At 42.3% G+C, this 17227-nt stretch overlaps 2 protein-coding genes across 4 annotated transcripts in view; one reads left to right on the top strand and one right to left on the bottom strand.

Moving 5' to 3' along the window:
- Nucleotides 1-17227, top strand: part of LOC145439791 (uncharacterized) — a 49583-nt gene that overhangs the window by 3340 nt on the left and 29016 nt on the right. The window lies entirely within an intron of this gene.
- LOC145439783 (uncharacterized) lies at nt 5512-17142 on the bottom strand. Of its 3 annotated transcripts, XM_080317404.1 has the most exons (13): nt 17071-17142; nt 16427-16500; nt 16137-16206; nt 15803-16056; nt 14281-14587; nt 13589-13729; nt 13014-13197; nt 9387-9436; nt 8118-8254; nt 7337-7466; nt 6351-6503; nt 6177-6282; nt 5512-5708 (listed from the first exon to the last, which is right to left on the bottom strand). In XM_080317404.1, the coding sequence occupies exons 1-13, from the start codon at nt 17084-17086 to the stop codon at nt 5669-5671; spliced, it is 1662 nt and encodes a 553-aa protein (XP_080173530.1). In that variant the 5' UTR covers nt 17087-17142; the 3' UTR covers nt 5512-5668. The 3 variants fall into 3 exon arrangements, with proteins under 3 accessions (XP_080173530.1, XP_080173531.1, XP_080173532.1); XM_080317405.1 differs by lacking the exon at nt 13589-13729; XM_080317406.1 differs by lacking the exons at nt 9387-9436; nt 16427-16500; nt 17071-17142.

Below are 17227 nucleotides of genomic sequence, written 5' to 3'. Positions count from 1 at the left end.
TCCCAGATAAAAATGCTTGTCCCGGTTTAATGAATCGAAAGCTATTTTTAGTCTATCTGGTCAGCTCACAGTCACTGGAACTACCGTAAAATCATCCTCATCATAGATGGGGAGTATCATTGTAACAAACATTACGAATATATAATAAACTACGTATTGACCCCCCCCCCCCCCCATCCATACTGAATGCCCGTAGCAATGTGTCGAGAGGAAATCATCATATTTCGATGGATTTGCTCATTTAACTGAGCAAAATGTATAGTATGAAAATGAATAGTTGGGATTTCAATATCAAACTTCTTCTATGATCGTATAACTGTCATTGATGACTCTCAGTCACTGTTTTCCAGTGATAACATATAAATTTGAGTGAAATATGGGATCTGGGTTTTTTCAACGTCCAAATCTGGGTTTTTCCAAAATATCTCAGTGGCATCTCTGATTGTGTACCATGCTTGCCACTGTTTCGGATACTTGACGAGATTCATCGGAGTATCTCGGAGTCTGGGATTGAGCTCTTCGATAGGAGTCGGAGGAAGTTTTCCTCAGACACTAAAGTTGTTGGAGGGATTCGTAGTCTCGAAAAGCACTAACCGCTCATCACTGGTGTGGACACTCGGAAAATCACGTAGCTGTCACGGCCAGATGCCTTTGAGCACTTTGTTATTGTCGATCCGTCTGCAACAGCAATTAAAGGCAAAGTCGCTATTGGTTAGGGTTATCATACGTTAAGCTTACCATATTTTGGAAATCTTAAAAGACACTTTTTCAGAAATTTGAGATTTGCAAAACCGGAGAAGAATTCTCAAAAATCGGTCACTTTTTGATCGGTTGACTTACGTCCTCTTTTAAGAGGATTTGTCCTCTTTTTTGACTTTTTTGAAAGTGTCCTCCGGAGGACGCCCTTTTGTCCTCTTTTTGGAAAATTTAGGTCATATTTAGAGCAAAATGCGAGTGATATGCCGTAAATTAGCCAGAGCTGGTCAGTAACGAAGTACTTCTACTTTTTCGAAGTACTCAAGTAGCTTTCCTCTACTTCTGGTACTTACTCAAGTAGTTCTGATTTTCGCTACTTCTACTTCGTAATATTTTGTGATCTACTTACTTACTTTTCCCTATTTTCAGTTTGTCAAGTAGAAGTAGTTTAATCGTCCAAACGGGAAGATACCCTGACGAATTTCTGGGCTGTTTTCACGGAGCATCAACATTTAATTTTCATAAAATTTGAGTAAAGCTCAAAATTTTCGTGGCGCTTCGCGCGCAGTGGATGCTGGGTAACCAGTAGTGTTTGACGATAGTATCGGTGAATATAATTTAGGTAGTGGGTTGGCGTGGTTCCATTCACACCGCATTGTCGACCTTCGCCATCTCAAATATTTCATCACAGTATATAATATTATGGCTTATCATAACGTTTCAAACTGAAGTTTCGCAATCTAGCATTTACTTATCATATCGTAATCTATAGCAATCCATGGCGTGTCCTAATCTGGACAAGTGGACTCGGACTTATTTTTAGTTTTAGAGCTGTTTTAGCATACCAATTGTCGAAACTTTCTGGACTAAAGACATGAAACACATGTTCTGCTTTTAGAAGTAGCATATATATTTCCCTTTCAACTCCCAGTAACATACACTATGAGTTCTTTTGTCTGGATAACATACGTGTTGAAGTATAAAAGCAAATGTAGTAGGCTAATGCCATTAATTCCCCGCAATATAGCTACACAGTAGGACTTTTTTACGATCCGGCATATTTTTTATTAACGTTTACTAATCGCACAAAGTGTTTACACCGTATCCTATGCAACTTCTCCGACTAAACTACAGGCCTTATAATATGGGGGCGGGCGCCATACCATGATATTTTCTAAAACGTGCTGTTGGAGTAAACAGAGGATTAGTATCGCATTTCCATATCAATACTATCATTTTCATCCCATGATGCGGACGAATGCTTATGCTGTCGAAAATTGGATACCTACTGGTATGCATCAATATGAATCAAGCTCGGCATCTTTCGCATAGCTCAATTTGCACCTTTTGACAATCCATGTGAACGAATTACGATCGTTTTCACAACTACTTACTTACTTGAGTAGATTTAAAATCAGTCAATTCTACTTCTACTTCAAGTAGTTTCAGGTTGCTTATGGAAGAAGTACTTCCACTCGTACTTGAGTAGATTTTTCCGTCGCTACTTCTACTTCTACTTGAGTAGCTATCTTGACTACTTTGACCACCTCTGAAATTAGCACAGCAGTGGCGCTCAAATGGTATTTTGAGCTCCGAGCGAAAAGATGACCTTTTTTTTAGTCAACCGATCACAAAGTGGGAAAAGTTCACCGATTTGTGAGAATTCTTCTCCGGTTTTGCAAGTCTCAAATTTCTGAAAAAGTGTCCTCTTTTTAGATTTCCAAAATATGGTGACCCTACCATTGGTCTTTGTTGATTTTGACTATGTTTTATATCGAGTTGTGTGACAGGACTTAGTATAGTATATTTTGATGCTGTCATCTAAATCTTTTTCTGTTCATGGTCTTGGATCCCCCCAAAATCAGCCTAGAAATTTGCATTGTGATCGAGTTTGGATTGTGATGCACCAATGCGAAACCCGATCACAATGCAAATTTAGAGGCTGCTTTCGGGGGGTTCCAGGACCATGAGCAGACTGAAGACCCCCGACCCCATAGACCAGTGGTTCTCAACCTGGGGGGCACGAAGAAGCAGAAGCGGTCAACTGAAAATTTTTTTCACGCTCTGCGTGATTTACCTCCAGTTCATGCGTGTTTCTCTACATCAGGGGTGTCAAACTCAATTCGGGTCGCGGGCCGGATTCAGACCTCCAAACGTCTCGCGGGCCGGATCAGTTGAATGTGTTTTAACACACATAAAATGAAGTTACTGGTTTATTGCATACACACACATACAGTTTACTGAGTAAACATGCTCTTGCTCATGTTACGGGGATAAGCTACCCCTCGAACGGCAAGACTTTCAAAAATTATTTGTTTTTGATATTTGTTCTGTTTGATGTCATATTCCCTGCACCTAAACCTTTTGATGATCGGATAAGTGTGTTCTGGCGACGGACAGACAAACCGACGGACCTGCGGGGATCATGCACTTTCGGACCATATAGTCACTACAGCTATACGGAGAAAATAACATTAAAAACCGAAAGTACGCGAGCCCCGTCCTAGTCGGGCTCGTCAAATCAAATTTTACCATGATGCGCTTTGGATGTGCGATTATCGCCCAAGCCGATCTATTCGATACGCATTGGGTATCGCAGTATAAATGAAAGTGGTTGAAAAACGGTCACCTACGTTATGGTATTTACCATGCCACTTGGCTCCAAATTGCAGGAATATGTCTTAATCAATTTTAAAGTTATGGGTATATGACTGGTTTTTCACGTCGAATGGTAGATTAGCCCAGTGGTTGCCAACGTGAGCGATTTGGCGGTCTAGGGGGCGAAAATGACGAAGGGGGCGACAGGGGGGCGAAAATGGACAAAGGGGGCGACGAAAATTAGCGAAGGGGGCGATAGGGGGGCGATAATGCGTCAAAACGGCTGACCTTTTTTTGTCAACCCACGGAAATTTAGTTACAAAAGTGTGTCAAATTAGACATCGAGCCGATTTTTTTTTATTTTCTAGTCAACCCGCCGGTGATTACAGTTTGTATGCCCAATTTTCGGTACACAAAATTTGGGGGGCGATGATCGGTGTTAACCTTGAAAAGGGGGCGATGGGTTGAAAAAGGTTGGGAACCACTGGATTAGCCCTTTAACCACCTCTCCATCAGAATATGGCTTGGATGCCCGAACCAACTCATAAGAAATAAGGTAGCTTGCCATCACAGATCCTACAGCTATATCCCGGCGGCGGGTAAAAGTGGATTACTGGATCTTCATGTGAGCCTCGAGTTTTATATTTCGTCACTTCGTAAATGTCCTTCGAAATCTCCGTATTTCTTGTTATGCGGGGAGTCTCGTAGTGGCGTCGAATATTATATTCTTTTGAGGACAGAAACTTGCTGATTACAAACCAAGCATACTGGCTTCGCGTCCACCCCTATGAATTAAAACTCTCGGTCCAATTTTGTTTGAATATTCGTCACTCGGTATCCACTCTTCTAATTTTTCCCATTTTCGGAATGTGGATTTCCTTGCCACGAATATCGTGATAGTAACTGGGTCGGTTAGGAATATGACTGTCGTTATCTCGTTACAATCTTCAGTGCCCCACGCTGAGATAAGAGCTCGCAAACTAACAAAGTGTAATTTCGTTCCGTCGTCACTTGTGTCTATTACCAGCGAGATGCGATGTCAATAAACAAGCGTATCATATTACCATCCAGCAGATGCCAGTCACTCGAATTTGCGTACAACTGTGTACTGTTCATTCCTGCTGACTAGCAGCATTCATACGTAACAATTGAGAGCAACGCGCTACAACGCGTTTGACTGATTACTTTCGTAATGTTATATGATAAATACGAAGCATTGCTAAAACTGAGCAATCTGAGCATGCGTTTTTTTTTTCAATTATCCAGAAATGGTCTCGCGGGCCGGATGCAGCCCGCATGTTTGACACCCCTGCTCTACATAGACTGATTTTCATATTTTTGAATTCTCTCATAACAGTCATAACCTTCCATGCCATCTAAAACCTGTTGGGTAGGGCTGTTCAAAAATAACCTTTTTTCCTGGATCTTGCAGGTTACTTGATTAAATCGTTAGGTTGCCCTAAAAAACGACGCACACCAAATTTGAATTCATTCCAACCAATATTCGCGGATTTCGTAGAGTTTGAAAATTTTGAATTTGCCTAAAAATGCAAAAAAAAATCTTTTTGAAATTTTTCTGCCAACCCCATGAAATTGTTGCGCTGTCTTCAAAAACGATGCAAAACAAATTTGACTCAATTCGAAGCGGTAGAAGTGGAGCTATTTCAGTTTTTCTTTGATAATTCTGGGATATCCCAGAATTATCATCAAAAAACTAGAATAACTCCGCTTCTGCAGCTTGGAATTAAGTCAAATTTGTTTTCCATCGTTTTTGAAGACAGCGCAACAATTTCATAAGGTTGAAAGGAAATTTTTTTTTTTAAATTCTTTCATTTTTAGGCAAATTCAAAACTTTCAAACTACGAAATCCGCGAATATTGGTTGGAATGAATTCAAATTTGGTGTGCGTCGTTTATTAAGGCAACCTAGCGATTTAATCAAGTAACCAGCAAGATTCAGGAAAAAAGGTTATTTTTGAACAGCCCTACTGTTGGGGTTGCTAGCATCCAGGTTGGATTAACGATAAGGGTGACGCGAAATTTTTCACCATCGTAAAGCAGGGCGTGTCTAACAGCAGGTTGAGAACCACTGCCATAAACGAAAAATTGGATTAACTCCAAGCCCACAGCTAAATGCAACATCTGTGATTTGTCGTTCTGACGGCCATTCCTACGCTACACCCCACCACGAATCACCGAGTCAACCACAACGCCACAGTTCAATACATAAAAAGGGCACGGCAAGTTTTATTATAAAAACGACAGAAGACTTGTCCTCCAAGCCGCAATCAAAAACTGCGCTTATCGAACACGGCCCCGCTGATTCAGGTCGAGAGCACACGTCACCATACGAAAGTGGAAATCTCGGCGAATTATCAATACGGCCCGGAACGTCCTCCGCGAGGGGGTCCTCTCCTAAAATCGGGAAAGAGTTCCTCCTCGTTAGTCAAGTATGTCTCGACACGCGAGCCGAGCCACGCTAGCAATATCAAGCAATGGTCAGCAACAGAGTACTTCTACTTTTTCAGGGTAATCAAGCAGATATTGTCTACTTGCACTAACTACTCAAGTGGCTATACTTTCAGAGTTCTACTTCAACTGCTGTAAGGAAAAACTACAGGTTTTGTATAGCTTAGATTTTGAAAAAATTTGGAGTTAGTCATTTAGCTTCAGTCGCAAAAAGTGTGCGAGCCCTAACCAAATTACTTACGACTTACAGCCTACGGGTACTTTTCACTTATACATCCTCACAGGCAGTGTCGATATGTATCAAAAATCGCTACTTGCAATTGAGTAGTAATTTATGAGAGTCACTTTTACTACTTCCACTCCCGTAGCTAGGCCAACTACTTCACACCAACTTGCAAACTAACACAAACCAACCATTTTCCGCCGCCCCGGTCCATAACCCGGCCGCGTCCGCCACCTCTATCGCCGTAACCGCCGCCGTCCCGGTCACCATACCTATCTCCACCGCCAAAGCGTCCGCCTAAACCGAAATCACACATGCAATCTCCGGCCCAGACCACACTCGAAATAAACACAGTCCACACCCACCTCCCCGGTCGCCGAATCCTCCTCGTCCGCCACGGCCACGGAACCCGCCGCGACCACGGCCACCGCCTCCGCCAAAGCCTCGGCCACCCGCCCCAAGGTTAGGGCGCTGCTGCGCGAAGCTAACGCTCAGAACGTTGCCGAACATTGGTTTGTCTGGAAGGCAAAGTGATCGATTTTCAAGAAGTTTTCAATAACAAAAGCTTTCGTGTTCAGCAGACACCCCGAGCATAGGCGACAGAAATATAGCCAGCCAAGATAAAAGAAGGGAGAGGTAAAACAAAAGGGGAGGGACAGGCAATGTTCTAAATTCGAATTGATTAATCGGGTTAAATCTATGTACAAATGACAATGCAACACAGACCAGATAATGCCAGCTATGATACACTAAAATATAGAATTAGACACATTTTATTCAATTCAGTACCAATATGTGAATAATGACTTACTCGCAAAGCAGGGGTAAGGAATCACAAACAAATTTCCGTGCTGATGACTGAATGTGGGGCATAATCGAGTATCATGAATGGTTAATAATAAAGATTTAGAGGGCAGTGCAAAACAATGCGAAAAATCAGTAAGAACGATATCAGATATAGATTCAAAATAAGGAATAAGCAAATTACTCTCTCTGAGAAAACAATAAGGGCTTTTAAAAGGCAGTAAGGAGGAAGCTTGAAAAGGGGGTAGAGGGTTCTGATTCTGATGGAGTTTTGTGAAAATCTTTCAGCTGCAGTTGGAATATGGGGGGGGGGGGTCTTCTGAGGAACAACAGTGGCTTTCTATCGAAGAAAACAGCGACTGGTGAAGCATTCTTCACTTTCAACTTCAATTTGGGATATATTCAGAGCGCATTGCCCCTTTAATTTTATAGCGAGGGTTGGGTTTAAGGTTAGTTTTGTAGTTATAAAGTCACATGCTGAAATGTCTTTTTCGTTGCTTCGCATGCTTATATGTCAGCCGACCGAGGTCTTGCATTCTCTACTCACTGTTGAACCAATCGATGGCGGCTTTCGCAGAAGGCGGATCGTCGTACGTAACCGTACACTCTCCTTTCGGTGCGCCCGTGGCTTTGTCGGTGTACACATAGATCTTCGGTTCTCCAGTTCGTTTGTCTTTCTGAACATATATATACAAAAAAACATCAAGTCACTGGATCAAATGATTCATGTCACAGAGGTGTTTAAAGTAGTCACTAAAGCAGAGGTAAAGTCTATTCCTACTCAAGTATATCTGCAAGTAGAAGCAGAAAATGAAGGTATGAAAAGTACCCATTCGAGAAGACACAGTAGTTGGTAGTAATGCCGCAAATTTCTACTTAATTATGACGATTTGTATGAAATGTACAAGTACAGCAATTTACAAATATCCAAGTGCTCTAGACTTATCTTTGCCTAAAAAAGTGATACCGTCAAGTAGAAGTAGTCACAAATCGAAACCAATTAAGTAGGGAAAGTACGCAAAATGCTCTCGAATACTCCAAAAAAGCAGCACTTAGTTACAGACCACCCGATGCCTGAAATGTGTTTGACAATTCGAATTGACTGCGTTGGACAACTTTAGTGCTTTCCCTTGCCCTTGCTAATTACTTTGCGCGGGTGTTCACCGTTCAGATAGTCTGCACAAGTTCTAGGGAGTGACGTAACAGTCGCGTGCGCTCGAGCTGCGCGTCTGAACACCCGCATGGAGTCAGGGTTGACGATAGAGTATCAGTGCAAGCAAACAAAAAACCATCGACGACATGCCGTTAAGACTCTGAAGAAAACTGACCTTGATGATTCCGATTTGACCGAAGAATTCCGCGATTCTCTGCTTGTCGACGTCCATGCCCATGCCGGACACGAAGATGGTGTCGCCCTCAGGACCAGGCTCTTCGGATCTGGGTGGAAATCCTCCACCGCCGCCGCCTGCAATACACACAAAACCGTTGAAGACGTGGAGTCGATACGTCTTGTCATCGCGTTGCATAAAATATTAGGACACTGCACACGGAAATCATTTTGTCAGTAGTACCACAGAGATTATCGGTGCATTCCCATGAAAGCTCATCCAGCTGTCTGGCTCAAGCTATGAATTTCAAAATATGTTGAACGTTCACTATCTGAATCGTGGCACAAAGAGCCCCGGAGTGCCCACAAAGTATTCGAGGTTGTTTGGTATTCAGACTGGCAGGACTCGTTGGGCAGTTTTTTGTTTAGGTGATTTTGTCAGCATTTTTCGAGAGTAACTATTGTAGTGTGCTGTATGATTAGAATTTGACAGTATCACTTGTCTTCTTTGACCACTTTCAGAAACGCCACGTGGTCATTAAGAGATTTATGCCATCCCGCAAGTCAGTAAATTCTAATAAGCTTTGGAGCGTTGCTCGTACACCTGTCCATGCACTTATTTGTAATGGTACAGGACATTGGCAATTCTGCCCTTCTCATATACATTTTGTATCAAGAATATTCTTCAAGGGCTTTCAACCACAATTTTTAAGAATTGAAAACACTCACAGTGTGAGTCTCACACACACACGAGATGCATTGCTATATAATAATTGTGACTAAAATTTCAATAAAACAAATCATTTTCTTCCGAGGTGCACTGAACATATTCAGCACCAGTATTCCCTATACTAATAGTCGCGTGTTATGGGGAACAGGAATATGCCAACCCTGACAAGGGTTACGTTTCAGTTAAGCGGTGAATATCGTCCAACATTTATGGACACTCTCTCTTCAACATTAAGCAACACCCAATAAACATAAATCAGGCTTAATCGACTGCACTTTGCCTGGCACGTATTATCATGGTTCTTGGTTCTGTAAACCACCACGGTAGAACGCAGAACTGTATCCACCATCCGTGGAACTTGTGTTATAACCCATGATAAACATAAAACATTTTTAATATTGTTCTGAGCAGTGCCGATGCACCATTGCTTTGCGACTTGCATCTGGGCTTTGGAATACACTTACCTTGTCAAAGACCTGTCAATGAAACCTTGTCTCGCGACCATTTTTTTTGTTTTGTTTCATATATGGAGGGACTTACCAACACCTCCACCCCGAGGCTTGTAATCGCTGTGTCCGCCTCCTCTTCCACTGTTCAAAAACATCATAGCTTCTCAGTGACGGCACACACGTGGGCGGTTCAAAATTTGACAATGGCCACCGTGAAATCGCATGGCACTCCACTACACTAATGCCGTTTTGTGCCGTTGGCAACAGCCCAGTAAGAATGTTTCAATACTTTCATAGTCAGCCGAGTTAGTCAGACTGTTTAAAGTTTTCATGTCATATTGCGTTTGGCATAATGAATATACCACTTGAAGGCTCGCAATTCCCGATGGTGTCGGTCACTGCAAGTCCTCATAATTATGTATAGTTTTAGAAAATACACCACTTTCCGCTTAACACAGCATTCAAAGATGAAAAGGTCTGGGCAAAGTCAGGACGGTTAGGTAGCATATACAAGCCACTTTTGTTTGGATTTAAATTTGAATATCCAGAAACACAGGGATTCCTACTATAATCATGAACTTCCCATTTTTGCAATTCCAAGCACGGTGCGCTGTTGGTAAAGCTACTATTAAAACACCACAGAATAACTTTTCTTTTTCAGTTAAGTAATGCACTAATCCAGGAGATATTTTTCACAACTGAATTCAACTTCGCTAGAAATCAATGAAGGACATTGGAAAATTTGACAATAAGACAAAGTTACCGGATTTTCACCACGGTAGCGTTCGTTTGTTATCACAATGGTTTCAATACGGGTATTTGCAGATTTTTTCGTGCACAGTTACCCGACTGAAATCCATCGAAACTCACTCATCGCTACGCATGACACACGGACAAATGAGAATAGATGTACAACCTTAGCAGCCCTTGTCACTAGCAACTAGCAAACTTATACTAATTAAGCTGGGATACCATGTACAAATAATGAGAACCCAGGCATGAAATATAGTTGCAGATACCTTGATAGAAAACAAGATTCATCGATTAAATAAAAATGAACATTCCAGCAGGAATACAAGCGGGTTCGTATATAGTTCACCATTTTACCGCAGGGTAAAATGGGTCACAAAAATTGACATTCACAATAATGCGCATGCGTTAAAACCTAAACGTTATATACACTGACATGAGCTCAAATTGACCACTAACAACAGTCACAGGGGTAGCTTGATTTACAATATCTAGTAGAGATGTTGATGTCAGCTGAGATACAGATGAAATAGATAAGAGAGCATTTGTCACTGTTTACTGTCAAATAAAACAGGGCAGCGCCTGCCCCTTATGAATTGGTAGATAAGAGTCAGATGACCATTGAAAAACTGGCCGCAGCACAGATATAAGACTTGATTTTTCACTGATCTTCATGAAGTTATGGTGTTCAGACACAATAAATGCTTGTGAACATCCCTACGAACACAATACTATGGGGAAATGAAAAAACACCATCTCCCTTTAACAGTGACATCACAACGTTTGTGGGTCAACAAAACACGCTCCAAAAAATAACGAAGCGATTCCTCATAGTCTAAATTTTCCAGAGGATTTTTCGAATAAGTATTTTCACACTCTGAGAGATAATTTATAACCGCCAGCTCCTTGGACTATCGCAGCAAAAGACATCTTCATTTTGAAGGAGCATCATTTGAAAAGCATTCTGAACAGGCAATGCGGCAATACAAAACAGCGGCAATAGTAAATCTTCATTGAAAAGACACGTCAGTCACCTTATTTGTTTGACCCATCAACATAGAGCAGCCATCATCGCCTATGAAGTAGATTAGGCAACTTCCAGCAAATCAGTAACCTGATCCCACCTTCTACAGAAGCCTACGAGATCATGGTTACAAGCGACGGTCCCATCAGTTCTCCAATGCCTCGCATCCAAGGCTTACTGATGGCAAACATCGTTACAGAGTAATTCTGTGTCTGCCTCGATGCTTGTTGCCAATAAAATCATGGCAATTTGGTTTGCTAAGATATCCCTATTCATGCACTGAAAATCCAGCACAGTAAACAGTGAATCGTGATTAGCGGTGTCGCGTGCAAAATTACTTAACGTCCAGTCCAATACATAAATGCATTAAGTTGGCCCTTATGCTAACCTAGCAGGGTTGTATCCAATTCACAAGGTTTGACTTTATTAGAGTGGTTCTTAAACTTTTCCGGACACGCCCCCCTTTATGATAGTGAAGATTTTCATGCCCCCCTTATCGTCATATCACAAAATGCATCGAGAACGCTGGCAATCCTAACGGATAGATTGATGGCATGGAAAGTTACGACTGTTGATGAGAGCATTCTCAAAAATGCAATTCGGACTATACACCGAGCAATAACTACGTAATAAAGGTAAATCGCGCCGAGCGCAAAAAAAATTTTCAGTTGATGGTTGCTTCGCGCGCCGCCCAGTTTGAGAACCACTGCTCAAATATTTTCAACTCGAGTCAAGTCGAGTCCCTTAATTAACCACCGAGTCAAGTCAGAGTCCAAGTCAGCAAGCAGCGGTTCGAGTCCGAGTCATAGTGTTAAGACTCGAGTCCGAGTTATAGTGTTTACTGTTCAGTATCGAGGTCAAGTCAGGTTGAACTCGCTTCTGCGAAACTTGAAGATTGCTTTCAATACAACATCCATTGCAGTATAACATTTATTAAAACTCAAAGACTTTTCGGGTGCCTCTTCCCAAGAATTATTGGGACACCAACTGGATTTAAACAGATTCAAAACCAATAAGGTAAAGCATGACTTTTGGTCGGAACCGAATGCCTCGGATTCACAATATATTCAATTACTCCTTTTTTCCTTAAAAATAATTTCCAAACCGATTTAAAAGACAGTTTCTGGACCTATTTGTCAGTTATCGGCCCTAGTCTCGTGTACGAGACTTGAAAAAGTCATATGGACTTTGTCGAGCCATATAACGTGGTCCAGAGTCATTTTCCATTCAAGAAAATGGCTCGAGTCAAGTCAAGTCAACACAAAATTGCGACTCAAATTGAGTCGTGACTCAAATCATTACAACCCTGTATCCTAGGATTCCCAAAATTTCAGTTCCCACACTTTGCTCATGATCAGCAGCTGTAGTTGCACTACGAAGTAGGTAATTCAACGACAGCATCACAGGTCTAGCTTTTCAGACGCAACGAGCCGTCGTAAATCGTTCAAAATCGCGATCCCGCATTGCTTTCCACAATCGCAGATCATCACTCAATTTCAAACATTCAAAAGAAAGGACTGGTGTAATAATATATCGTACACCCCTTGAACAAAAACTGTCAAAGACCATCCGGCCTTGGATGTAAGAGTCTTTAATTTTACCAGCTCTAGGAGCTATCATCGTTCATTTTCAGATAACTATCATCTCAACTGGCTCGGCATAAACGCTGGTTTTACAAGTTGACATCTCATACAACATATGGCCCTCCACTAACGAGAACTCCTATAGACCATACTATGACCGATCATGAGGGTGTTCGGTATTTTGCCAAGCATTTCGGCAAGGAGCTAGCACCGCTCATTTTTAAATAGCTTCATCACCATCGCAAACAAACTAACGCGAAGACTAGGCACAAACGCCTGTATTCCCAGCAGGAATTTCCAAGTCGACATCTTATAGGGATTGACAGCAGCAAAACACACAAGGCGACGAGATGGTACTAACCGTGAGCTGTCGTATCCTCCTCTTCCCCCATATCCACCATCACGCGGACCTCCTCCGCCACCTCCCCGGCCACCGCCGCCTCCGTATCCTCCGTAACTGTTTCCGCCTTCTCGTGCAGAACTGTCGAAGCGGCCTCCTCCGCCGCCGCCACCACCTCCTCGACCACCTCTGCCGCCGGCCATGCCTACGAGAAATTAACAACTCAAAAAAGCGCATTAAAACGTTAACAAAAATCTGTCCATTCGGTTACCAGTGAATTCGGCATATAGAATTAATAATGCAAATCCTAAACTATCCCACCATTAACCCGAATATAAAAACAGATGTTACATTACATACCAAGTGCTGAATTCACCAGGTGCCGTATATATTAATTCACACTTATATATTTCGTGGAATATTCATTCTAAAATTACCTAAACATTATTTAAAGAGCTTCAGATTTCATAATAATACCATGTCATTACTTTTTTAATGCCAAATTGACGAAGTGTCGAATTCACTGGTAACTTTCAAATCAAAATCGATCTAAAACTAGCCACACGCATCCGATGATTCATCTACGAATCACTCACCAGGGCCTCGCCCGCGGTCGTTGGGACCTCCGTTATAGCTCTGGTTCGGGCCTTGATTTCCGTAGGGACCCGTCTGACTCTGATTATAGTAGTTACTCCCGTTATTGCCATAGTTCCCATAGTTACCACCACCGTCACCACCTAAGTGCCAGACCATAATGTAATCATTTGCTATCACACATAGGCTAAATTTACGAATTTTGACATTACAGTGAAATGATATGTGCCAGGCAAATCTACGTAACACCAGGGCTGTGGCGTCGGTTCAGTTTACCACTATACTGGTTCCGACTGTAAAAAATTTGAACATACCAACTCCAATATTCCTATAATCTCACTCAGAAAATTATGCTTCTACTGCAATCTTCTGTTATTATCATTACTAAATTGTGCTCGCAGAAGGAAATCAAGGTTGTGAAGGTCCACCTGCATGGAAAGAGTGGCGACTTATGTACCCGCAACGAAACTTTTCGTAACATTTGATGTTGCAGTTTAGCATTTTAGTAATAGTTTAAAACATTCGATTATATACTAGTTTGAGTCTGAGTCAGGGGCATCTTAAGAGCTCAGATTCTTGAGGGTTCTACAAAATTTCTGTGACTCCGACACATCAAGAGAAAATGCAACAAAACTACTCCACAGCCCTGCTCGACACACACCAGAAAGGACCAGCAAGAGATAGCTTCACCCACCGGAACTGTTATTCCTATCATATCCGCCGCCGCCGCCACCAGCTTGCTGACCGTATTGACCTCCCTGTTGACCATATCGGCCACCGCCTTGTTGCCCCCCTCTGGCATTACCGCTTTGCTGTCCGTACTGACCGCCACTCTGCTGACCGTACTGGCCGCCACTTTGCTGACCGTATTGACCGCCGCTTCCTTGCTGACCATATTGACCGCTTCCTTGCCTGTTGTACTGTCCGCCGCCCTGCTGACCATACTGGCCGCCGGCAGATTGGCCGCCATATTGTCCGCTACTAGGAGCTTGTCCAGTTGTCTAAAGTTACATGAAAAATGTGGTTAGATGTAAAGCCAACGCAAATACCATGAGCATGCCAGTGCATAATATACACCAAATCAACAGTCAGAATATGAAAATTCAACCAGAGGTGGTCAATAACATATAACTTTTATTTCTTTCGAGTACTCGAGTAGGTTTTGCTTGTTTGCACCGCTACTGAAGTGCTTATGACAGCACATTTGTACCCGTTGGATAGTTCAGATAACTTGGAATAGTTCAGATGAATCTTATTTGATTTCAAGTATAGTGACTCCCTGACTTGCGTCTTCGGGACATATTTGTAATAACTCGTTACGCTCACCACGCTCCGCAAATCGTAGCTTTTACAATCATTTTGTGTCACACCATCCTGGGTGAATCAATAATTGTGTACTATTTCCATTGCATAATCAAAATCTGTTTCAAAAGTGAGACACTAGGTGGCCTGGTGAGGGGATTTTCAGATCAATTCGAACGTAAGTTGTGGCTAACTGGTCTGAAATTGCCCAAAATATTCCGCAGCAACCAATTCGTTGTTAAGCCGCAATAATTTTCAGATGGTTTGTGTGGACCAAGTTTTGCAAAAAAACGTGCAGATGGTTCTCAAAAAGGTTGAAAAGCACAGGGTTATGATTTAAGACAAGTTTCACTAATACTACAGATTTCATTTTATGGGCAAATCCAAGGATAGAAGACTATTTACTTACTCGGAAATCGCTGATTCTTAGGGCCGGGCAAAATCTAGTATCTGAGTGATTCGATTCTGAATCATGTATTACGATTCGAGTGGAGTATTCGATTATCACTAATTACGCCGCCACAACAGAATGCCATAAGTCAAAGTTCAAATATGTACCATTCATGCCACCGAAAAGAACACAATGCATGATATCCATCACATTGAAGATACTTCGGTATTCTTTGAACCATACCGATTTCATCGAGGTTTCAAGGCTTCGTCAGTGGAAATACTATCAAACCTATAGGCTAGTTCTCTTTTGTAAATCAACTTTCAGTTAAGAGGAGCGTTTAATTTCAGTACTCGAAAAATTCGTCTTTTACTACTCGACTCGAAGCATTAAAATTGCTGCTTGATTCAAATTCGAGTACTCGAATCATTGTGGCCAGCCCTACTGATTCTACTCGAGTAGAAATTTACAACTGTACTTCTACAAACGATGACTACTTTGACCACCACCAAATCCAGCATACCTGTGAATAACCGCCGGACTGGTATGATTGTTGCTGTTGTTGGCCGCCTTGACCATAGCTTTGTTGACCGCCATACGCGGCATTTCCGGCTTGTGCGCCTCCGTAGCCGGTTTGCGGCTTGGCCGCTGCTGCTTGTGCTCCGTAGCCTGGGGCGGCATTCACCGAGCCTTGCTGTTGCCCGCCTCGGTAACCTTCCGCAGCTTTCTGGCCTTGGCCGGCGCTGTAGCCTGATTGCTGGCCGTAGCTTTGTTGTCCTGTGAACCGGAATTGATATGTTGTGTTAAAACCCGGTGCAAATCACCGTTGGCGTCATCTCAACAATCACTGTACTTACCATAACCTCCAGCTTGCTGTTGATATCCAGCAGGTTTTTGTGTAGCGGCTCCTTTTGCATCGCCGTAGCCCTATGGTGCGCGAGACGATTACGATCATGTGTCGCGAAAATAACGCGAAATATAGCACAGCTACCGGTAAGTAGTTTTTTGACAAGGATTTTATCATCTATTGAGATCAGTTAAATTAAATGTTGCACCCCAGTCACCACTCACCAGCTTCAAGATTACATAGCTACAGTATTTCAATCTAGTATAATTATATTTCAATTATCAATATCATTAGCTATACCTGCTGGTATCCGTGACTTCCAGCACTCATTGCTGCTTGCCCATAACCGGCTCCGCCTTGCTGTCCACCGTATTCTGAAAGTTAATATTGCTGGTTATCAGCCCCCTATGGAATCGCGGTTCATTTTTAGAATATATCCTGCGTGATGAGAGCTTTTCTGCATAGAATAATTATAGGTAATTAACAGAAAGTTCTCCATGACATTGCCACCAATTCCGCTCTGAGTTATTGCCTTCGGTTCAGAATCAATGAGACAGTGGAAGCTCTGTTAAGCAGCAAATCTTATATTCATCCAATCGTTAGGCCACAAATTCCCAAGATCATTATCTGCGGTATGGCACTATATATAATTAGCTATTTCCAATTTCCAAGGTGTGGTCCCCAAGGCAGAAGCAATCATCACTCTTGATATACAATTCAGACAAAATTTTCGACCCCAGTCTTGTGATCATCACACTATGAAACGGCAGGCGGTTGTTTTGGGCATTATATTACGAAAAATTCTTCATTTTATTGTTTCAAGGAATCTATACGGACAATGCAGTCGTCGGTGCCGGTCGACCGTCACTCCAATAAATAAAAATACCGTGTTTATACTGTAATCTAACATCGTAAGTAGGTTATGAAATTGAAAGAATACTTACGTCCGCCGTACGACATGTCGAGATCCGTTAATTCGCTTCGCGTCAGACAGTAAATTCAACTACGAACGTCTAAAACCGGAAACGAGCAGACTTCAAAATGGCGGTATCGCTTTGGCATGCGCGTGACGTCATTCGGTGGCTGAAGCGCACCATAGAT

The sequence above is a fragment of the Botryllus schlosseri genome, chromosome 5 (genome assembly GCF_051294905.1).
Source record: "Botryllus schlosseri isolate E-star chromosome 5, Bs_hap1, whole genome shotgun sequence".
Classification (NCBI taxonomy): domain Eukaryota; kingdom Metazoa; phylum Chordata; class Ascidiacea; order Stolidobranchia; family Styelidae; genus Botryllus; species Botryllus schlosseri.
This window is presented reverse-complemented; position numbering and strand designations above follow the sequence as displayed.

What these genes read in the sequence shown, in the direction of transcription:
- LOC145439783 (XM_080317404.1), bottom strand. An exon ending in GCCTCGGGGTGGAGGTGTTG is followed by an intron (nt 8,255 to 9,386) that starts GTAAGTCCCTCC and finishes TGTGTATTGCAG; the next exon opens with GCGGCGGCGGTGGAGGATTT. An exon ending in CGCCATCGATTGGTTCAACA is followed by an intron (nt 6,504 to 7,336) that starts GTGAGTAGAGAA and finishes TTTGCCTTCCAG; the next exon opens with ACAAACCAATGTTCGGCAAC.